Source organism: Emydura macquarii, unplaced genomic scaffold, assembly GCF_026122565.2.
Source record: "Emydura macquarii macquarii isolate MOO-44397 ecotype Brisbane River unplaced genomic scaffold, CSIRO-AGI_Emac_v2 contig_2422, whole genome shotgun sequence".
Classification (NCBI taxonomy): Eukaryota; Metazoa; Chordata; order Testudines; family Chelidae; genus Emydura; species Emydura macquarii.
The window spans coordinates 40,731,800-40,756,689 of NW_027132559.1; the positions used below are offsets into that span (position 1 = coordinate 40,731,800).

The following is a 24,890-nucleotide window of genomic DNA, read 5'->3' on the forward strand; positions in this document are numbered from 1 at the left end:
TGCAAAGTGAGGGGCTGAGGGACAGCGGGTGATGTTGGGGGTCAATGAGGTTGGGGGCTGTGGCCAGTGGGGCTGAGTTGTTGGGGGTTGAAGTGCAAGATGCATGTCAAGGCTCCCAGGATGTGTATGGAGTATAAATGGGGGCTGGTGGAGAGTTGATGGGATATATGTGGGGTGAGAGGGCCATTTGGGGGTCCAAGTGTGGGGGACATATTGGGCAGAGGTGCTTTAGGTAAGATGGAGGTCCCCCAATTTCCACAGTATGCATGGCCCCAAAATTCTTTAGTCTGAGCCTGGTTCCAGGCAGGGTAAATGGACACCCATTCCATCCACACATCCTGCCCTGCCTTGTCTCTCAGAAGCTGGGAACGCTTCTTCCTACTAAGTGCAGTGAACCAACACTAGCCATCCTAAAACCCTGGAAAACTAGGTAGCTCCCAGTTGTCATCCCCCTGGGAATTAAATAGTTTTCTAAGGGTTAAATCTTGTGCTTGAAAGTTTCCTCAATAAAAGTCCCTCTTTTTATGTATGTTATTTAGATATTATAGATGTAATGTCAAATGTATCGCACTAAAATATGACACAAAATGTAAAAAAAAAACCTAACAAAAAAAACCGTTTGATTAGATCACAAAACAAGGAAACATGCTTTTGAGATTAATGAGAATCTGCCAACCTGTTTCAGGAAGAATTGGACCATCTTTAAAAAGCTGTTTAAGTGCACTGAAAAATTTCTCCTGGATTTTTCTTTTAATTCTATACTGTGTTGCCAAGAAACTAAACACCTCTTGCTCACTGCTTTGCATCTAGTCCAGGCTAGTAACTAAGTGCAAGTAACTATCATACCATGGACTACATAAAATAAATTGATGGACATTTTTATTCTATCTACTAGGCAATGGACTAAAGGTTTATATCCCAAAAGTCACCATCATAATTAGAAATTCTGTTGACAATATCAGTAGGTTACAGTCAGCGCAAATATGTATGGACACTGAAAGACTCCTCAACACTGAAGAACCACTAAAAGATTTTCCAACAACCTATTGATAGAAATATGCAGTGAAGCTTGTATCATCATTATTCTGCAGTAATAGGATAATTTCATTTTCTTAGCAAGAGTCCATTTCTGGAGGAACCAGACAAAAATACTTCCTGATCATTACAGCAAGGCCAGCAGTAGTATGACAATTTAACTATCAAAAATGTTTCCTAGGGCCATGCTGGCATATATAAAGTCAGTACAAAATGAGAATAGAAATATTCATTTTTAAACTTCCACTACAAGTAATATGGAAGAGGGGCAAAGAATACTTGGTAAAAAAACAAAGTAGCTTAATACAGAACACCTTTATTTTCAGTTATCTAAAAGCACCAATGAGAATAAAGAGTAGTTAACAAGGACCTTTAAGAAATAGCAAAACAATTTCCTTAAATTGTATGTCTTCACCTATAGACAGAAGCTTTCAGTCAACTTTTTGTTAAAAACCAGTCTATTCTCAGATAAGTCTGTTTTTGTACCCAAGCCTCTATTCTGAGTTACACCCTTGATTTGGACTGCAATACGCATTCATTATTAAGCTGTTTCATTCCTTTGTTTGCAAGTTTGACTTTTGAATCCCTATGTTGTGTTGGGAGTGGGGATTTGTTTTGTTTCTGTTGTTTATTTTTAAGAGAAAAAATAAGCCACCTACAGCCTTCCTTCAGGTCATTCAAGTGAAAGAGTAAACTAAAATTGACCTAACAACAACATGTATCCTATTAATGTGTCTCCTACCTAAATAATTTATTTTATGTTCTACCCTGTGCCTATAGTACAAACTACACATTTTATTACAGTACAAATTATATTGAACAAGACAAGTTAATGTTTAAGTGTTTCACGCTACAGTCACAAAAAAGCAACATCCAGATTTGACTGATCAACTTTGTTATATCACTTTGTTCAATAAGCTCCCTTCCCACAACAAATTTTTAAACTTTGTTTTCTTCACTTTCCCCTTCCCTAAATTTAACTAATCTCATATGCACAGCTATGAAAATCCATCTTGTTCCTCTTCCTCCTCTCAAATTATGCTTCCCAAATAATTAAAAATAAAATATTCCTTATATAACTCAGTTTTGAAAATTCTACATTTTTCTCATGCATCGCTTTCCCATCTCTCTTTTAACTTCATGACGCAAAAAGCAGAGCGTGATAAAATGACATAGGCCATTCCGAGGACATGCAAACAAAGCATTTTTCTCAAGTAAAGGCCCACCTTAATTATTTTAAGTGCCTCTTTTCCGATTTGATTTGGGGGGGGCGTGTAAAATGGAGAAGAGGAGGAAGACACTCAGTTGGATAAATGAGAATTAGATATGCGTAGCATCTTTGCAGCCTGAATCATCTAAGTGGATAGAACTGTGGCAAGTATGACATTAACATGTCTTATCATCCCATAAGTAAATATTTTTGAGAGCAAACATTACAAATTGAAACTATTAATTAAAATGCTGATTTCATTTTTTTAAAGCCTCCTTTGGGGATGAAGTTTTCTGGTATCAAGCAAAAAGTGATATATTTTTTAAGTTTGAGGAAAATCTGTTCAGCTAGTTGTAATATGTGAGGCTTAAGGGTGAAGAAAGTGAGTGGCATGGGCAACTTTTGCCACTAAATCATTGCCACAGCTTTCTTCTCTATACATAGTTTCATTCAAATAGAGATGGAACTTTTAAACTTAGCCTATAAATATTATTAATTATGGAGTACCACTGGCCAAGTTTGAGAATAGCTTGTTGAATAATAAAATTACATGACTGAAAAAAAGAAACTTGGGCATACTCAGTAGGCATCTAAGATTTTTTAACATAGTCTAATGATGCAACACATCATTCTCACAAACTCACATTCTTCTCTCTGCCCAGCTTGACAGGTGCTGGGATTGCACCTGTGAAAAGGATCGGGGAAATTTTAAATGATTTATTAAAAACCAAGCAAAACCAAACTGTCTTAATGTAAAGAACAAGAGAAAATGGTAGTCACAAAAATGTTGTAAATCCCCAGTTGTAAGGCCTCCACAATTTTTACTGCATTCTGTAGTGTTTTGCAAATTCTAAGCTTTCACTAGAAAATAGTTATATACTTGTGAAGAAAATCATCAAAATGATAAGACATGATGCTGTCCTGCTAACCAATACAAGAAACTGTGAACAAACAGCAACAGCAATTTGTGAATTCACTCCTCCCCAAACCTGTTCACCAAAATGAGAAGTGAACTTCAAAGCCCAACTGTGATCAGGAACTGGCCTTACTAAGCATGGTCATTATTTTCTTTAAAACAAGAAAATTAACAATAAGCTACTTTAGTACAATATTAAGACTACACTGTTAATTTTTTTAAAATAAGGAAATACAGAACATAAGACATCTACAACTAACATTCAAGAGAAAAAGTCACAAAAAATTGGCAATCCTGGAGATACATGTTTACTATCTCTGTGACTTCCTTATTAAGTTTACTCTGCTAACAGATAGAACAATTTGTTGTTTTGTTTTCTTGTTTCTTTAATATGCCACTCCTGTTAAATCAACCGGATGGAAGTAAAACTTAGGTTTCATCTGCATGGAAACAGTTCCTGGAGTGGTACCTTAGTTAATAATTCTGTTGATAATGGGTAAGTCAAAATGTAACTCAGTTTTCTTCCCCTGATTCATAGCAACTCTACAGTATTAATAAGAGAAACAAATAATAATAATAAATAAAAACGCAACCACCTTTTTTTTAAATCACTAAGCAGATATGACCAAAAAATACAAGGGGAAAAAATCTGATATGTAAGAAGGTATTTTTTCTCCATAAACACTTTTCTGACTATAATGATGTTAAGTTGGATAAGTTGCATAATTTGTGCATCTTACAATATGCCTTTAACAAATAAGTCTGTTGTTATACACTTTAAAAGTAGAAGAAAATCTATATGCAGACAGACTGGCCAAGTTTAAGTCCTTATGCCAATGTTAATTTTTGCTTTTCCTGATTTCTCTCCTCCTCCAAAGTACTAAAGGTACCACCCTTAAAGTTCCATTGACAGATTTTTGCATATGAATGAAATTTTTAAAAACTTGTGATTAGAAAAAATTTAGTGGATTAATTTGAGGAAAAGATGGATATCAGTCACCAATGAAAAAGGTAAAACTGAAATTACTCAATTAAAAAAAAGAAACTCCTCAGTTTATTTTTCTGTTTCCTATTAAATTTGAACTGGATATTACTATACAATATATTACACAAATACTATATATTTTATACATTTAAGCTATAATTAAATGTTATCATATATAGGTTATTTCACACTGCTTCTCTTCTTAAAATACATGTAATTTTCACCCTCTTTTTCTACTGAATTCCGAAGAGTTTAACATCTTGCCAGTTTATGAATCAGAGTATAAATTAACGAGAACTACAATCAGAATTGTATAGTATTAAACAAAATATTCCTTTTACAAATATATAGTCACATTTAAATGCAATAGCCTTAAAATAACTTATCTATAGAAAAAAAGTGCTTCCGAAGACAGGAAAATCATGTGAACAAGCAACAGTGTGTGATTACGGCATAATGAAACCAGCAAAACAGTCCCATAAAAAAATGGGGTGCAAATTGTATTTTTACCTGCAACAGCTGAGGTAATGCTTTTACAGTAAGACAGAACCAAATTCCCAGCTTGCATGGAAGCAAGTCATGCCACTGTGGTTTTTCCAGTGATCTACAGCAAAGTGAAATTATTTTAAATATTAAAAATACATTTTCACTCTTACTGCACAATATAACTGTTTACAAAAGACAGAAAGCTCTTCTACAGCCTCAAACTAGAAATGTAAAATGTCAAAATGCTTATCAATCCATTGTGAAAGTGCATAAACATTAATACAAAGTACTCGTTATGAATATTGAAGCCATTAAAGACTATAACAAACCAAAGAATCAAAACTAGATTTAGACAATGTGCTTCTATTAACAGTTATATTTTTAATCTTCTTTTAACAACGGCTTATACTTACACAAAATAAATTCCTAAGCTTTAAGTGATCACTTCAGCTAAAAAAGACTATCGCCAAAGTATTTACAAGTGCTGACAACCAGATATGAAGACGGTAGCATAAATAAACCAATACATAAAAATTAACGTCATTTGCAGTTCACTGAAGCATTACTCACTGATGTCATCAGAATAGAAGACAGGCAGAATAGTCTCTGATCTCCATCCTGCATTGATCCAGTTCATGCCCTGCTGTGTGAACTATTTAAACCCTTTATTTCTTTCTATGAATCAATAGAAGAAATGGTGGTATCTTTGGAGTATACTGGATGTCACTACTACCCTATGATGTTTCTTAACTAAACAGCAGTGTCAGAATCCTTTACTAATGCTTTTGTTTCTACGTGAATCAAACAATAGAAGACATTTAAAAACCTCCAAAATTTCAGCACTTACCAAAGCAATACATTAAAGACTCAGTAATGGTGACTTCGTTAGTTTACATTTGTAACCTAATTTAAATCTTAAGTGTAATAAACTTTTTGCAAAAATTTTATTATAACCTAGAAGCACCCTTCTGCAAATAAACTATACTTTATACATTCTTTGCTTTACAACTACTGTTGATCTTCTATATAAGCACATTTCATATTACAACCCACAAAAATGCCTCCCTGAATATTTATAAACAGCACTCATAGTACACATTGCCAGCCTTGCTATGTTTCATAAATTTAAAAGACTGTCTTTCCGGATGGACAAACTGCACACAAACATATAGGCTGAGGGTGTAAAATATCTGATCAATTTCTTTAGTAACTGAAGCAGACCTTTGGCAAAATCATTTAAATATGAAAATACACTAGTAAGTGTTCCCACCTTTCATTTTTGTCAGCAACGCCAAGTTTTACTTCATCTGTACTCCTGCCTCCTGCCTTTTTCTTCTTGTCTCTCTTTTTTTTGCTAAGCAGTTCATCCTTAATGTAGAAAGAATTATGCTTACAATTATCATTAACATGTACTCTACAAATGTTACTAGAACTCTTCTGTGAAGGATAAACATTAGAGTAGCATTTATGCAAATATATCTAGGGTCCTACATGATTAAGTAAAATCATCTATCTTTAACAATAACTGTTGCCATGGCATCCGGTCCTTAAACACACATGAAGTCCAGCTCTGTCAGTCATGTGTATCTCCATAGCAATCAAAGTTTTCTAAGAAGAGAAAGCATTCAACTTGCCTCCTTTCTCATTCATCAACTTTAATAATGTAGCTTGGAAAATAAAAAAAAGAGTAAATAGATGCTAATGTGTGAATACTGTTCAATTTATGTGGTTTTTTTTTTAAAGAGTATAAATAAAAATCTATTGCTTCCTAGTAGACTAGAAAAGAATAAATACTAAAGAAATGCTTTAGCTTTGACTACTTATCTAATGGACCCAAGACCATTTATCTGATTTTATTTTAGCAAAAACCTCCAGTAAGAATAGGAAAAGCCAAAGCGAGTATGAATTCTGAACATCAAGACAAGAGAGACACCCAACACTAGTGAAGACCAAAAGCATGACCATGGAAGGACATGATTTCTGCTTCAACAGATGGTAGAGAAAAAGTCTGCTGTCTTTCTTTCCTCTGGTAACTAGAAAAAAATCCTCTTGTTCACTAATTGTCACCAGCAACTGTATAAGAATTTTAAATTTTATGTGTTACAGTCATATAAAAATTAATTATTTCATTTTGACTTTTTGAATCTAGAACATATAAAACATATCAAACATATAACTAGTTAATAAAATCTTTGCTATTTATACAACTAACCATTTAAAATAGCAGAAAACTAATTTCAATGGAAAAAAGACCAATAGCAAAAATCCCTATTATTTGGAAACTTTTGCAAGAATTTCAGATAAACCAATGATTGTAATGCATTTGATTTATTACCAATACTTACCAGCTGTTTTTCCAGGTAGATTGACCAAACCACAGCATAATGACCCACTGTGAGAATAATGAACAAGAGTAATGCCAGCTCAGCATTGCTCATTTTTCTCACCCGCCTGTAGTAGAATACAGGCTGTCGCCAATCTGGTAGTCCATTGATCAGAATATCATCATACCTACAGTACAAATATAACAGGATTTCATGGAGAGTGTAAAATGAAATAAACCAAACCACTTCATGTTAAAAACACTAAATCAGTCAGATAACTTTTTTGGAATACCAGCAATGACTTGGCAACAGACAGAATTCAGAGCAGCATGCTGTTTTTGCAGAAAAGGTGGTAAACTCTACTGTTCCTACAGCACCCCCAACTGATTCACTTATGAAACGGGACTTGCTATAGAATGGGACATATGTTCTACATGTCTGTCAATCAGTGGTTAGGTCCCCAGAATATAAGTGAACAACAAAAGAAATAATTGAAAGGTGAGACCACAAGGAACAAAGTTTCAATTACTTAAGTGTTTTACTAATTAAAAACATGAATAATGAGGTAAAATATCTTTGCTCTTGATTTTATGTTTTTATATCCACTTCCACTACAGAGTACGACGAATGTGCAATATTAATAAACCTTCTAGTTAGGTGAGCCACCTAATTAAACTCTTGCTTATGATGCTAGAAATCAAGGTTCACAGGATCCAGGCAACTTCATTTATTTCTAAAGACTGTTATTGCACAGTTAACCTGCTCAGCTTAAACTACTTAATTTATTTTAAAGTCTATTCTCTTTTATTAAAATAACTATGTCCTTACAGAAGAATAAAAAAGTCAGTTTATTTTTCCACACTTACTCCTTGAAGTATTTTAACATAAGTAGTCTTTGCCTGTTAATTTATTTAATATACTTCAAGATTAGTTTACATAACCATACAAAAGTTAAATTTAAGTTACCTAACCAAAAACAATAAAAGTAAAAACTTAGAGGAAATAGGCTATAATATAAAACTTGAAATAATCACATTCAAATACTGTATGTTCCAGATACACAACCTGTTAATCTTAAATTGAACGCAACTCATTACATATTCTAATCACACCATTTCTAGAATTAAATCTGCACTGAAAGGCCTAATTTGGTGCAACACATTGACCAAAATATTTTAATTAAAAATATTCTGAGTTAGTCGCAGGCCTAATTACAGGAATAGAAATAGGGCCTATATTGTCATGCAGGTCAGTAGAACTCAGTAGTAGGTTTTTCTCAAGTAAATTGACCGATCCAGGAATAATAGCGCAGCTGCTAAACTGCCAGTCTTGACATGTAAATCAATTTAAATGCAACAACTGCAGTAGCTACTTTGATAGTTATTAAATTGATACCTTGGAGATGTACTAAGAAATTAAAAAAAACCCGAAGATTTATTGCTAGCAACTTCTTTTTTTTTTTTTTTTTTTGGTGGAAAAACACTGGTTTTAAGTGCAAAATATATTTAATTCAACAAATCTAGAAAATTTGACTTCTGATAAATGACTATTTTGTCCAAGGCAGGAGACATTATTAGTTATTTACTAGGCAAAAGGTTTAAAGCACAAAATTCTGCTGACTTCAATGCTTACATACTAAATAAGATCCACACTATGAAACTGTCTTCATATACATTTTCATAATTTTATAAGATTAATATCCAGAAATGTAAATTCTGATTTGAGATAATTTTTTTCTTCCTTCCCAATAAATCAGTATAAGATTTGAGGCAATAACCTATCAGACTAAGAAAAAAAAACAAAACCCGACAACACTTCGTTTAGGAAATGACATTTTAAACTTAAACTACTAAAGGAAGGAAAACAGCATATTTCAGGAGCAAACCAAGGAAACACAGCCTCTTTAACACTTGTTTAATCTAAAAATCACAATGCATTGTAGGTTTGCTGAATAGTTTAGCGTTGAAATACAAGAAAAATATTTTGGAAGCAAAATGATTATAATTCAATTAATACAGTGGATAATGTGACTTTCAAAATAAAGGTTGCTAGTAAGATGTTACGTTCACTTGTACGATGAATTTAAAGCTTCCAAAGACATATGAGGCGGGGAAAAAGAATAAGTCTTTTCATACGCTACTATTTATTTACTAAATATTTTTCTTTCTAGTACAATGGGATAAGTTAGTCACTAAACTTAAGTTATCTGCTAATAGGTGGAATAAACAAATAATTTACGAATAAATAAGGTTGCTAAATATTTGTTTTCTAATACTGTTATTGTATCAACAATGCCATCTTATCTTCACAATATATATATCATGTTTAGTACATAACCAAATTTAAGACAGCATAATTTTATGCATTAAACATTCTAAACAGTACACAGTATTTACTAGGCTACGTCTAGTGTTCTGAACAACAGCCTCCAAGGATTATGTCTTAGAATCAATGCTCTATTGATTTTACTATCAATGAACATTATGGCTCACACGACTGGCCATTTCAAAGGAAGATAGCTTCTATTATAACCCATTTTTTAGAATGTATACTGTTGAAAGATAAATCACTGCTTTCTATAGTAATTAAGCACTATATTTAAAAAATACAGCTATCATGATGATTTTTAGGGTTATAAGTGAACAACGATCCCAGAGTTACTCAGAAGTCTTCCATAATTTGTAATCTTTTTCCACATTTAAGACATTGTTTAATTAAGAAGCATGCAGATTACTCAGTAAAGTACTTATTTAAAAAAAACAATCTTTATTAGCTATAGTCAATCAAAGCACGTGCAGCAAGGAGAATCATATTCAAAACTGAATTACAAAGCATTCTTCCTTTAATAACCTATTTTAAACTACTACAACTACTCCTTACCTCTCCTTCCCAAACAATTTCATCTGATCTATCCAAACTATTTTTTCCTGTCCTCACCTGTATGCAAGTACACACAATGCAACTTGTATACAGCATTTGAGTGTGCCCAGAAGTTCTGTGTGCTTTGTAATAATCAGAAACTAGTGGGAAATAAATAATACCAGGAAATAACTGAATCACAGCACAAAAAAGTAAATTTCATAATGAAAGTAAAACTTTTATTTAAAATATTTATTTAAAATTTAGGACCATCCTTATTAATAACCAGTTGTAAAAATATAATAATTTTATCTACCGATAAGGATTCATGTTGTAGTTTTTAGAACTCTACAGAATTTACTATAGTACAAGAAAATCAATGAATTTTGGTAGCTAATTTCAACATTACAGTATTATTAATCTATTTTACAATCATATAAAATGTTTACCATTTTTTTAAGTCTATGAAACTTCAGATTTCACACATTACTTCAGAGACCTGATGTAGTTTTTAAAAGGACAATAAACAAGTCTGAAGTAATGAGAACCTATATTTTAAAATCTAAATCTTAGAAAAAAGCACCACTGAGGGTTTTTCCCATAAATTATCAGAGGCAACATGTAATGCAAATATGGTCAAGAACACTTTGTACTTTCCATATGCTATGTGTAAAGCCAATCAGTTACAAAAAAGGTGCAAAGATATACTCATTTAGTGTTAGAAGGATGCTTATTTTGATTCAAATACTAATGCATACTGTAATGAAAATCACAATGTTCCAGAAATTGGGGTTTATAAACCATAAGCTAGTTAAAAAATACTAAGGTATACATTTATTGTACTAAATACTAAGGTAAATACTAAGGTATACATTTATTTGCTTATATGTAGTGAATGGAAAAGCCAGTTCAAAAGAATGCAATTTCTCTTTACAAAGTAAAACCAAAGTAATGAACTATTAGAGAGTTTAGCTTGTAATTTTACCCAATAAAAATTACACTGGGTGAAATTCACTCTAGCACTGAAAGCCTATGCAAGATCCTATCTAGCTCGTAACACTTATATGGGGATTAATTTACATAAAGGGCTTTGTATACTGTACCATGGTGGCAGTATGTACATAAAGTAAATAATATGTTAATGCATATTACATGCACATTTAAATTATTACTTTTAAAATCAAAAAAGAAAAATAAGAAGTGTTAATATGTTAAAGTAGTACATTCCACTGCCAAGTGTGGGCCTTTCTGGAAAAGACAAACAAGTTTTAATGTATTGTCCTTGTAAAAATTGCCACTACTAAATTATAATACTGTAAGGCATGTTTATACTCCAAAATGAAAGAGAATAAAAATATAAATTATGCTTTGCTCCATGTGTTACAATAAAATAATCTTTTTTTTAAAAACTTGATAAAAGAAGTTACTTTACTGACTTGTTCTGGGAAGGTATAGATACTGTTTCTGTAAACACACAATCATTGTCTCAGACATGCAGAAAGAAAGACAAGATGCAAAGGGTGTGGTTTAATTAGGCCACAACTCCATTAACTTAACTCATCTGGGAAATACCTGGCAGTCACTCATACAGTGCTGGTCATCATTGCTTCCTTAATTGTTTCCATGTGTTTGAAGGCTGCCATCAGCCCCCACCCACTCCTGGTCTTAGCCCATTGCTGGGACCTGACTACCCTCCCCTTCTATGAGGCTTAAAAGGCTAAGGAAAAGGGATTGTCTCGCTGTACCAGACATTAGAAGTTCCATACCTGTTCCCCAGTTACTTTAGGGGATACATTCCCATAGATGCACTACCACTTTCGGTTCATCAAGGAAACACACCACCTATGGAACAAGTATCTGCACCAGACACCCACCATCTGCTAAGTTGGGACAGCTTGACCTGTACCTCCCAGCCTATCTGATCACGTTCTGAGCTGCTGTGGAGAAGCAAAAAAATCTACACCAAATTCCTTTCCAGCCTCCCAAAAGGCAACTAGCACAATGCCCACAGCACACCAAAAAAACCCAGTCCTACTCTAATCCTAGGGCTAGGATGCCAGTGCACAAGGGACAATGGCTTACCTGAACACTGCTGGTTAGCCCACCAGCTTATGAAATGCCTCCATCAACGGAGTGGGAAAACCCTTAAAGGGGCCATTATCCCTTTTTTCCCCACTGGTCCAGACCTTTAGAGTTGCAGGGGAAATGTGTTATCTGGTCTCAGGCATGTCACTTTAAAGGATTGATTCACAGCATGATTAGTTGAGACTTGCATCAAGGAAAAGCTAGTTACCTATGAGTCAGTTGTGCCTTAAGGAGTATAAAAACTACCTCTACTCATGTATGTATCTGTCAGTTCAGTTCTTCAACTCAGTCACCAATCCAAATGGTAAAGGATTATTGAAGATGAAGTTGGACAAATAGATCTTACACTAAATACTGCATACTATTTTCAGAAATCTCTTTTCAGGTGAACACCATCCTTTCGCCTATAGAATCATAGACGTGTAGGACTTGAAGGGACTTTGAGAGGTCTTCTAGTCCAGTCAGGGCCATCCCTAGAGGGGCCCGGGGCAAAGCCAGGATCCTAGTGGCAGCTGCCTGCCTCCCACCCTGTCCTGGCGTGCAGCCAGGAGGCAGGCTGCAGCCACCCACCTCCTGCTTGGTCCCCACTCCCAGGAGGTGCGTTGTAGCTGCCTGCCTCCCGGCCGGTCCTGGCACAAAGCACGGGGCCCCCAAAGCCTGGGGCGGTCACCCCCATTCGCAGTACCCTAGGGACAACTCTGAGTCCAGTCCCCTGCACTTAAGACAGGACTAAATATTATCTAGACCATCCTTGACAAGTGTTTGTTTAACCTGCTCTTAAAAAACTCTAATGATGGATAGCTATGAATGTTTAGTCATTCAAAAATACATACTCTGGGAAATAAAAATATCAGGAAGGCCCTGTCTATATGAGAAAATTGTCAGTAATGAATCAACTTAAGCTAAAATGATATCAGGCCCTCTTAAAAGTTTCACATAAGGGGACTGCATCAATTTAACTATATCAATTTCTAAAACGGTTTAGATAAATAGGTACAATTTTCTCACGTAGACAAGTCCTAAGGACATAATAGTAACAAGCTATTGAATCACAGTTAGAAATAAAGGAAGATCATGGTATAGAAGATGTGGAGAGATTCCTAAGTGACTTCAACACAAGTCTCATGATAAACCCCACAACATTAAACTATCATGAAATAGAAAGTACATTTAAATGATATTACTCACAAAAGCAAGAAGACATAAGATTTCGGGCTAACTCATACTTTTGGAACCATTTTAAAAGCGATACTGACCCCCTGCATTGTTAAACTTCTTAACTTTCCTTGATCTATGACTCCAAGCTGAAATTCTGCAGGGGGAGGCGGAGTAGAATACATACACAGAATCTAAAAAACTCCCTTGAACACATTTCCATGACTCATTCAAAATAGAGGATTACCAGACAGAAGATCATTTCTGCTATGAGACATGGACTCCTGCCAATGCTTCTACAAAGCCAAAAGCCTTCAAGAGAAGGGCCTGAGAATCCCTGTTTAGAGAACTGTAAACCTAAAGATACTTTACTGGAACTTCTGTACTGGGAATATTACTCTTTTTTTTTTTTAGATAAATTAACCTGATAATGATTAGTTCAAGTGGATATCCTAAACCAGATGATATGTACAGGCACATTATGATCCTCTGGAAAGCATTCCAAACACAAGTTACTGCCCATTAAGGCTATCTTTCAGATACTCTTGGAACCTTATTTAAAGATTCTGGGGCACTAGTGGAATATTTAAATTATATGCCAGGACAACTGTCTACCACTTAAAAAACCCTTAGGCTTATCCAGATACTGATAAAAGTATATGTTTACAGTATTATAAATTATATGGGTTTTTTTTAAAAAAAAATTGCAAAACACATGAAGCTAGAAAAATTCAGGAAAACAGTACCTACGCATCATGTGAAAGTTCTTTCTTATGGAGGTGAGAAGGAACCAACAACTAACTGGGCAAAGTGCATTATAATTCTCAATTCATATGTCTAAAATTCTAACTCACCAAGTTATGGCTGTCTCCCCAGGTAGACAGCCACAAATACTAATCTTTTAGAGATTGTTCTAACAGAGGAAATTTCACTCCAAATACAAACTGTTTTAAAAATGTTCAGAAACAAAGGGAGTAATTAGTTTACCTCATTAAAACGTGCCATAAATTGATATACATTATATTTATTTTAATTAATAGCTACATAAAAATTATGGCCCCACATTGTTCAAAGACTTACATATGTGCTTAATTTTAGTCACTGTGAGTAGTTCCACTGAAATCAATGGGATTACTCAGAGTGCATAAAGTTAAGCATGTGCATAAATCTTTGTAGGGTTGGGCTCCCATGAGAGGTTTATTTTAAAAATACGCTAAATGTACTCACCTTTTCCTTCTTTCTTCATCCTTTAAAACCTCATAGATAGCCACCAACTGAAATAAAAGCATTGTTTTATTAAGAAAGTGACTATGAAAAGGAAACAGTGAAAATACTATGCACAAAGTGTGGTCAGATGCTCAAAGCAAGCACATTTTAAAACCCATATTTTTTTCTCAAATATCATTTCAATCTGAGGTGATATTTGTCTCAAATATAGATTAAAAATTTCCATCAGAAATATGATTTTTAAGTTGATGGCGCCCCTTCAGTAGGTCCAAAAGTACTCCAGTTCTAATACCACATAGCAAGTAGCCTTCATTTAGTGATGTACATTGAATTGGTAAAGCTGAATTATGGCAGGCATGCCCTATTGCCCTGTTAAATGTCAAGATTCAGAAGGGGAAAAGAGCAAGACTAAAGATTATTATTTTATTGTTATCTACAGTATATAAGTCTAATGACTTATAATGAAGACTGATGAGAAGATCTTTTTCCTAACTTCTATTAAAAGGCAAAGTGTATGCTTGCAGACTTTCTCTTTTAATAGAAGTTTGTTTGTATGCTTTGCACAGAGAGAAAAGAATAAAACATTTGTTTTCCAGTTAACCGTATACATCTAAATATTTTAAAATAGTTATAAATCAAATGTATTCAAATACTCAAATAGTAATCTGAGTTACTGAACAAACTACATAACATTTTAAATGACATTTGCCCAAAACTAAATCCAACTAAAACAGGAATAATTTTGCCCTATTTGAAAATTACTAATAATTTCAAAATATTACTTTTCTATCGTAACTGTATTTATTATTTATGTTAATAAGTAAAGGTATGTCATAAAAAATTCTGATCTTATTCCACCACAAAAAATATATATTATACCATATGTCACTTACTTGTCTAAACTGGGTTTCTGCATTTTCATCTTTGTTCTTGTCTGGGTGTAAAGTTAGTGAAAGCTTGCGATACGCTTTCCTAATGTCTGCAGATGAAGCATCCTGAAAAAACACAAAGCAAACTTTGTCAGAAACAAATTCCCAGAACCTTGTTAAGATCTGAGAAGACAGCCAACCAAGTGCAGGACCTGAGGCAATGTAATTTGAGCAATCAATCTAACAACCAAGCTATGCAGCTAGCCTGACCCAGGACTGAACAATCATTCACTCTAATTCAGTTCTCCTCTTAACTTTTTTCATTACCATACATTCATTACAAGAAGTTAGTATTTGCCAAAACTTTCAAACACTTGCTTTATTAAAATTAACCAGTAAAACTTCAGCAGTAATTTAAAGATCAAAAGGACAAATTAAAAATGAATACATCTGTGTATCTTCAAGAAAGTCACCATTCTTTCACATTATTATGCTAAATTTCTGAATCTCAGGCCTTGAGATATGTTGTCCCTTAATATTATTTATCACCAATTTTCTCCTTACAAAAACTCAATTCCAATATGTCTAAAGAATTGTAATTTTCTGAAGTAGGTTCAGCTTGTTTTTAATTGAATCTACCATCATTATAGTCAATATAGAGTTGAAAGATAAGACAAATCTTTGTGCTCTCAGTTTGGCTTTTCTTTTCTCAGGCTTGTGAAGGACAAGTTATAAAACAAAATATCAAATTAATTGCACATATACAACCCACTACAGTGTATCTACTTAAATATAACTAAATTACTATTTAGTATACCTCATGAAGGATGATACAGATCATCCAGAGCAGGGGGATTTTATGCAGTTATATCTACTGCTTACTAAAAACTCCACATGAAAGTTATCAGGCTATAAACCAGGAATTTGTATTTAATGGGAAACATCTCCATGGCAATATATCAAGATGGAGTATGAATGCCCAATTCTAAATGACTACAACCTAAGAGCACACAAGATCCCTCACCTGTCAAAACATTCTGGGTAAAATTAAAGTTTCATGAAATTTAAAATTTCTTGTTTTAGGATTTATTCTCCAAGATATATTTTAAGATGACTATCAACAGGGACTGATTAACAAACAAACAAGCAAACAAGCAAAACATCCCTATGATCAAACATTTGTTAGAGGAACAAAACTGAAATAAGACAATTAAAGTTTAGTCTGTCAAATTTTCCATTACAAACCATTATTTTCATTACAAATTTTTCAGGTTAATAGCACCAACCTATAACTCTGGTTAAAACGTTTAGCCCAGGAGTGAATATTTTTGTAATATAAATAGAGATGTGTGTGTAGGAGGTAAGAGGTTTGAGAGGGAGTTTAGTTATGGATTGGTAACAATTTTATTTTAAGATACAATTTTGTTATCCTATAACTCAAACACAGAACTCAGGAGGCTATTCTCTAGTAAATAGCAATTCTTTTGACTATTCAGAGGAAAGTTAAAAGTGGTTTTTTGAAAGAAAACACCTCCTTGTATATACACAACATTTTATTTATTTTCAGCTAACACTTCTAAGGGGTGCACAGCCAAAAGCAGAATTCCATATGATGGCTAATGGCTTGCTTCAACCCCCAGTGAAGACAATGGAAATCTTTCCATATAGCCATGTTTAAAGTTTTATTTTTCTCTTTGGAAGTGGAGGAAAGAGGAACTAAATGTGACTAAATGTTAGCATTCCAAGTATATTATATTCCACATAGAAAAATTTAGTTTTCAAACTGTAAATTTAATAGGGGCATATAAGAAACTGAGAAAAGAAAATATGCAACAAAAAGGTACTTTTAAAAAATTAGGGATTTAGACAATGACAAGATCAAAGAATAGTACCTCGATTGTAAGGCCTGCAGTTTACCCTGATACCCTTTTCCTCCCTACTTCATCTACTGATGTACTTCATCTATATCAAGATTTTTAATTAAATTTTATTTTGAGAACCCTTAACTGAGTGTTGCTTTGCTAAAGGTCTGACAAGAACATGTTAAGGAGTTGCTGGAAGCATACTGTCAGAGTCAACACCTTCAGATCCAGAAGCAGATTAACAAAGGAATTTGTAGTATTTCATTGTTGGAGGGAAAAGTTAAAATGAATTACCCTGCTCTCAAAATAAAGCCTCTTTTATTTGTATAAGATTTTAAGCCTATGTTTTGTTCTTGTTCTCTCTCATGTTACAGTAGTATGTTTTCAGAGTTCTCAAGTTTGATCTCTTCCATTCCCATAATTTCTGTTCTTCAGAATTAAACAGCAGATAAAGGAAAAAGAGTGAGTGGAAACAGTAAAACAAGTTTATTCCTAAGTCTAAGTAAAACTGTGGAGTAATATAAATAGAAAATGAAGTGTGAGATAAAAGTTGACTTATTTACACACAACACATACTATGTAGGTACAGGAAGTAATTTACAGACTACCTTATTTACCGCCAACTATTGCTCCAGTTAGACATCTAACCAACAGAATGAGCTTCTCCTCATTACAAAATGTTCTTGTATTTGAATAGTTATAGAGAATTGCCTTAGCAGATAATGATGCTGATCATGGCTTTGCACTCAGTTAAACCAGGACAAATTATGTTCAGCATGTCAGCTAATCATGATTAAACCAACAAGAAGGGGGGAAGGGAATGGAGGGGGGCTAGAACAGGGATAAACCACATTCAACATCATACCATGTTTAGCTGACAAAGATGAACACAATTTGTCCTGGTCTATACTGACAGGAAAGTAATGGTCAGTGTCTCAGCTAATTCAATTGGTATAAACGATATTTTTAAATACAATGAAATTATGTAGTGAAGACAAGCTCCAGACATTGTTCACCAAAAAGACAGCCTTTAGGTAATGATAGACACCATGAGAAAAGTTTCCAGATCAAAGATTAGGGTTGAAAGGGACCTCAAGAGGTCATATAGTCCAACCCCTGCTCAAAGCAGGACCAACCCCAACTAAATCATCGCAGCCAGGGCTTTCTCAATCCAGACCTTAAAAACCTCTAAGGATGGAGATTCCACCACCTCCCTATGTAACCCATTCCAGAGCTTCACCACCCTCCTAGTGAAAAAGGTTTTCCTAATATCCAACTAGACCTCCCCCACTGCAAATTGAGACCATTGCTCCTTGTTCTGTCATTTGCCACCACTGAGAACAACCTAGCTCCATGCTCTTTGGAACCCCCCTTCAGATAGTTGAAGGCTGCTATCAAATCCCCCCCCCCTCACTCTTCTCTTCTGCAGACTAAATAAGCCTAGTTCCTTCAGCCTCTCCTCATAAGTCATGTGCCCAACCCCCTAATCATTTTTTTTGCCCTCCACTGGACTCTCTCCAATTTGTCCACATCCTTTCTGCAGTGGGGGTCCAAAACTGGACACAATATTCCAATGTGGCCTCACCAGTGCCAAATAGAGGGGAATAATCACTTCCTTCGATCTGCTAGCAAGGCTCCTACTAATAGCCAATATGCCCATTAGCTTTCTTAGCAACAAGGGTGCACGGTTAACTTATATCCAGCTCCTTTCCACTGTAAACCCCACGTCCTTTCTGCAGCACTGCTGCTTAGCCAGTCAGTCCCCTGTATGTACTGCATGGGATTCTTCCATCCTAAGTGCAGTATTCTGCACTTGTCCTTGTGGAACCGCATCAGATTTCTTTTGGCACAATCCTCCAATTTTCTAAGTAACTCCGTATCCCATCGCTACCCTCCAGCGTATTTACCATTCCCCCCCAGTTGAGTGTAATCCATGAAATTGCTGAGGGTGCAATCCACCCCATCATCCAGATCATTAATGAAGATGTTGAATAAAACCGGCCCCAGAACTGAACCCTGGGGCACTCTGCTTGTTACCGGCTGCCAACTAGACATTCAGCTGTTGATCATAACCCGTTGAGCCTGATGATATAGCCAGTTTCCTATATGCTATATAGTCCATTCATCCAACTCGTACTTTAACTTGCTGGCAAGAATACTATGAAAGACCATATCTAAAGCTTTACTAAAGTCAAGATATATGACATCCACCGCTTTCCCCACATCCACGGAGACAGTCATCTCTTTATAGAAGGCAGGTGGTTCAGGCATGACTTGCCATTAGTGAATCCATGCTTACTGTTCCTGATCATCTTCCTCTCCGCTAAGTGATTCAAAATGGATTCCTTAAGGACCTGCTTCATTTTTCCAGGGACTGAGGTGAGGCTGACTGGCCTGTTGCTCCCCAGATCCACCTTTTTCCCTTTTTTAAAAATGGGCACTATATTTGCCTTTTTCAAAACATCCGGGACCTCCCCGGATTGCCAAGAGTTTTCAAAGATAAGGGCCAATGGCTCTGCAATTACATCAGCCAACTCCCTCAGCACCCTCAGATGCACTGCATCTGGCCCCATGGATTTGTGAATGTCCAGCTTTTCTAAATAATCCTGAACCTTTTCTTTCACCACTGAGGGCTGATCACCTCCTCCCCATACTGTGCTGTCCAGTGCAGTAGTCTGGGAGCTAATCTTGTCTGTGAAGACAGAGGCAAAAAAAACACTGAGTACTTCAGCTTTTTCCACATCACCTATCACTAGGTTAGCTCCCCCATTCAGTAAGGGGCCCACACTTTCCCTGACCACCTTCTTGTTGCTAACATTCCTATAGAAATCCTTCTTGATGCCCTTCATCTCCCTTGCTAGCTTCAACTCCAATTGTGCTTTGACCTTCACGATTTCACCACCCTATGCTCGAGCAATATTTTTACACTCCTCCCTCGTCATCTCTCCAAGCTTCCACATCTGTTAAGCTTCCTTTTTGTGTAACTGATGGGGTTTCCAAGTGTGTATTACATATGAGTAGGATGTCCAAATACCTGTGAGAATCTGGGATCTTGCCACCCAGTGGAATCCACAGCCCTGATTTAGGTGCTTAGGCCCACTATACATATGGATACTATCCTATACTATGGATGGGGAGAGAGAGGCGCCTAAGAGTGGGATCCACAAAAGTCAGCACTCTGAGCAGGGAGCTGCCTAAGCTCGAAATGCTGAGCAGAAAGATGGATCCCAACTCCACCCCTCAAAAGGACTTAGGCTCCTAAATTCAGGCTAAAGGGAGGAACCTATCTTTACTTGAGATTTTCAGCCTTGAACCTTCTCCTAGAATTAGGTGCATAAGCTGTTACTTTGCAAGAAACACAGCAATAGGCCCCCTTGTAACCTTTATCCCAGTGCTTAGCACACTCAACAGGCATGCTGGAGAGCCAAGTTCAAATCCCTTCTCTGCAGAAGGAGGGGGGTGGTATTTGAACCCAGGTCTTCCAAATCATGCATGAGTGCCTTAACCTCTGAGCTAAAAGTTATCAGAAGCAGTATCCACCACCACCACAGCGTCCCTGGTACTTTCATGTGGGTTTAGGTGTACTTGGAACATTCTTACCAGATGAGGCCTTATAGGTGAGGTAGGCAGGGGAATACATATTTTTAGGAGCCCACTAGGGCTTAGGTGTAAGATAGGCATGTGGGTGCCTATACTGAGGCAGCTATATGCCTGCTAAGTGGCAGAAAATTAGGGGACTTTAAGAACGGGAATTTAGACGCCTACAGGGTGAGGTGAAAGCTAAGAAGGGATTTGAAGCTCTCAGTGGTATCTAAATGCTGGAATAATGAGCTTGAAGTGGCATTTAGACAACTAATTCCTTTTGTAGATCTAGCCCTAGGTAACTATTCAACTCTCCCACCATTTCTTCAAGTTACTGTACATTGCCTTTAGCCTATACTTTGCAATTTCATTTTTAGAGATTTCACTAAAAAGTTTACTCTAAAAAGAATTGCTAAAACTAGACTGTACAACATCACCTCATTTCCAGTAAGTCTCCTTAATATAGCTATGATTACTAATGAAAATTAAAAAAAAAAAAAAAAAAAAGCTTACCATAGTCCCAAGACAATTGTTGATGAAAGCAATATAGATCAGATATCGCTACAAATACTCTGATTAGGTCACAAGAAAAAGAATCAATATCTACAGTTTGCAGTTACCAATATATAAAATTCAAATCCTAAATTGTTTCCTTGACAGTAACTCAGTAATGCAATAAGGCTTGGTTATCTACTACAATTTAGCAACTGTTTCTAAAAGAAAAATTGTTCAATTAATCTCAAATTTTAAATATGCCTGCTGAAATCTACAAATAGATGTCATTACAATCGTTAGCAACTGAAATGCAATATAGTCTAGAGGAACAAATGCACTGTTGGACGACAGAAGGTCTTGAGTTCTAATCCAGAATGCTATTGACTTGCTGTTTCTCTGCACTGCTTACCGCTCTGTAAAAAGGGGATAATATTGGCATACCTATTTCACTGTGGTACTAAGAGAATAAACTGGTTATTGTTTGTATAGTATTTGCAATAAATAAAAGATAAAGCATTATTTTTAAGATTGTTACTAGGTTTAAAAAAAACTATAATAAACTGCCAATCAGGGCAGAATATCAGTTTTCTACAAATGTTGTTAGTAATATTTTATGCCACGGAGTATCTGATAATTGCATGTGGACTCTGGCCGAAGAGATTAGAATACTTTGAGAAAGAGTCTTTTTGCTACTGTCGCCTTTCCTTGAATTTGTCACAAGCAAGATGGTGATTTGTGCCAAGAAAATGTAAACAATAACAGTGAAAAGATCATTAGGAATCACTGTGAATGATAAAAGGAATCATTTAAAAACACCCTTCTAGATGTTCAAAAAGCCACAATCCCACAATTGAGGAAGAAAATCATGTTGGTTAAAAAGCGATCTGGGTTAGAGCGGAAGTAAGGTAGCTATAAAAATAAAAAATAATATATAACAAATGGAAGAAAGGGGATGTTGATAGTAATGTATATAAATGAGAAGTTAGAAACTCTAGAAAACTGATAAGGGAAGCAAAAGGACAAGAGGCCAAATCTATGGCCAGCAGAGTTAAGGACAATAAGGAGTTTTTAAAATATATCAGAAACAAAAAGAATCCTGACAATGGTATTGATCTGCTACTAGATGGAAATGGTAGAATTATTAATAATAATGAAGAAAAGGCAGAGGCATTCAATAAATATATCTGTTCTGTATTTGGGAAAAATAGATAATATGGTCTCATCACATGATAATAACACTCTTTCAATTCCAATAGTATTTCTGGAGAATGTTAACCAGAAGGTACTAAAGTGAGAGATTTTAAAATCAGCAGATCCAGATAACTTGCATCCCAAGCTTTAAAGGAGCTGGCTGAGGAGTTTGCTGAACCATTAATATTGATTTTCAATAAGTCTCAGAGCCCTGGGAAGTTCCAGAAGACTGGACGAAATGTTGTGCCAATTTTTAAAAAGGGTAAACGGGATGATCTGGGTAATTTTAGGCCTGTCAGCCTGACATCGATCCTAGGCAAGATAATGGAGTAGCCGATATGGGACTTAACTGGTAAAGAATCAAAGGAGGGTAATGTAATTAATGCCAATCAACATGGGTTTAAGGAAAATAAATCTTGTCAGACAAACTTGATATCTTTTTTTGATGAGATTAGAAATTTTGCTGACAAAGGTAGTAGAGTTAATATAGTATATTTAGCCTTCTGTAAGGCATCTGACCTGATATTGCACAACATTACAAAAGATAAAATTAACATGGCACACATCAAATGGATTAAAAACTGGCTAATTGATAGCTCTCAAAAATTAACAGTAATCGGGGAATCACCATCAAGCAGGTGTGTTTCCAGTTGAAAGTCCCAGAGGAATCAGTTCTTGGCCCTACGCTATTTAACGTTTTTATCGATGACCTGGAAGAAAACATAAAATCATCAATGATAAAATTTTGCAGATGAAACAAAAGCTGGGGGGTGGTAAATATAGAAGAGAGCAGGTCACTAATTCAGACCAGTAGGGATCGGTTGGTAAACTGAGTGCAAGCAAACAATATGTGTTTTAATACGGCTAAATGTAAATGTACACATCTATGACTAAAGAATTTAGAACATATTTACAGGATGGGGGACTCTATCCTAGGAAAGAGCGAGTCTGAAAAAGATTTGGGGGTCATGGTGGATAATCAGCTGAACATGAGCTACCAATGTGATGCTGTTATCAAAAGAGCTAATGCAATCCTTGGATGCATAAAATGGAAAATCTCAAGTAAAAGTAGAGAGGGTTATTTTACCTCTGTATTTGCCACTGGTAAGACTGCTGCTGGAATATGGTGTCCAGTTCTGGTGCCCACAATTCAAGAAGGATGTTGATAAATTGAGAAGGGTTTAGAGAAAAGCCACGGGAATGATAAAGGATGAAAAAACATGCCTTATAGTGATAGACTCAGACCTCAATCTATTTAGCTTAACAAAGAGAAAAGTTAAGGGGTGACTTGATTACAGTTTGTAAGAATCTACATTTATATAGAATAAATATTTAGTAGTGGGCTCTTCAATCTAGCAGAGAAAGGTATAACACAGTCCAATTGCTGGAATTTGAAGCTAGACAAATTTGGACTGGAAATAAGGCATACATTTTTGACAGTGAGGGTAATTAACCACTGGAGAAATTTACCAAGGGTCGTGGTGGATTCTCTGTCACTGACAATTTTTAAATCAAAACTGAATGTTTTTCTAAAAAGATATGCTCTAGGAATTATGTTAGTGAAGTTCTATGGCCTGTGTTACACAGAAGATCAGAATAGATTATCACAATGGTCCCTTCTGGCCCTGGAATCTATGAAATACAATTTCTTCATTGCATATGAATTTCTTACTGTGAAACAGGTATAATCCAATGTATTAACTCCTTATTACCCAAAAAGAAGGTATTTAAGTTATATCAGTATATTACTGAAAATGTTGTATTATCAAAAGTATAAAATACCATGACTACAGCGGAATCCAAACACACATTTTAATGTTACAGGGGATATACTGGACTACTAAATTGTACAGATCATATTTATGTGTAGATAACCAGACAGATCTCTTTGCTGTCTACTAATTTTAATTTTATACTGTCAGTGTTGAAGCCTAAAATCTTACCTTTTTGTGCAAAGGGCTTAACCTTATTCTTTAATGGTAATCATAAATGTCACAACGACCAAACAACTTTGGTAACAGGCAGATGTGCTCTGGGTCAGCAGATTGAAGAGATAAAATCCATTGCCCTCATCACTTGTGCAGGCTCAAGGAATGCGGTGTGACCCCTCTTACAGCTACTATCCCAGCCAATAAGCTAAAAAAAAGCAACTGCAGAAATTCCACAACCCTTTCAACATTGGTCCTGGGCACTGAATTAATAGAGTTGTGGAACCAGTGTTCCTCTCTCCTCAACTCCTTTTGGCACTGGCACAATGTGCTTGCACAAGCCACTCTCTGCAACATGTGAGAGTTCAAAATCCACCTGCCTGCACTGCTGCTCTGCCCATTTCTTCCCTCTCCCCACCTCATACAATCTTACCATGGGAACCAATTTGAGGGCCCTGCACTGGGTTTCAATGAATTTCACCCCATATTCTCTTCTGTGTAAAAAACATTTTTTTTAAATTAAACACTGCACCAGCATCCTTGCATTTCAAGACATTCACATTCTCTGCAAGCTCACATATATCAGGCATTTTCCCAGCCACCCAGCATTTTTTCAGTAATTTTCTTAGAGGAAAATCACACCTTTACTGATGCTCTTGCCCACAGCAATTGCCCAATGAT

The 24,890-nt window shown here is 35.5% G+C and overlaps 1 protein-coding gene across 1 annotated transcript in view; it reads right to left on the minus strand.

Annotated features, from left to right (window-relative positions):
* Nucleotides 1-24,890, minus strand: part of DNAJC1 (DnaJ heat shock protein family (Hsp40) member C1) — a 196,157-nt gene that overhangs the window by 102,019 nt on the left and 69,248 nt on the right. The window contains exons 2-6 of the mRNA XM_067562355.1: nucleotides 15,176-15,277; nucleotides 14,283-14,329; nucleotides 6,978-7,143; nucleotides 5,903-6,000; nucleotides 4,657-4,750 (exon numbers count right to left, since the gene is read on the minus strand). Of these exons, the coding sequence (XP_067418456.1) occupies nucleotides 4,657-4,750; nucleotides 5,903-6,000; nucleotides 6,978-7,143; nucleotides 14,283-14,329; nucleotides 15,176-15,277 (507 nt within the window). The remainder of the gene's footprint in view (nucleotides 1-4,656; nucleotides 4,751-5,902; nucleotides 6,001-6,977; nucleotides 7,144-14,282; nucleotides 14,330-15,175; nucleotides 15,278-24,890) is intronic.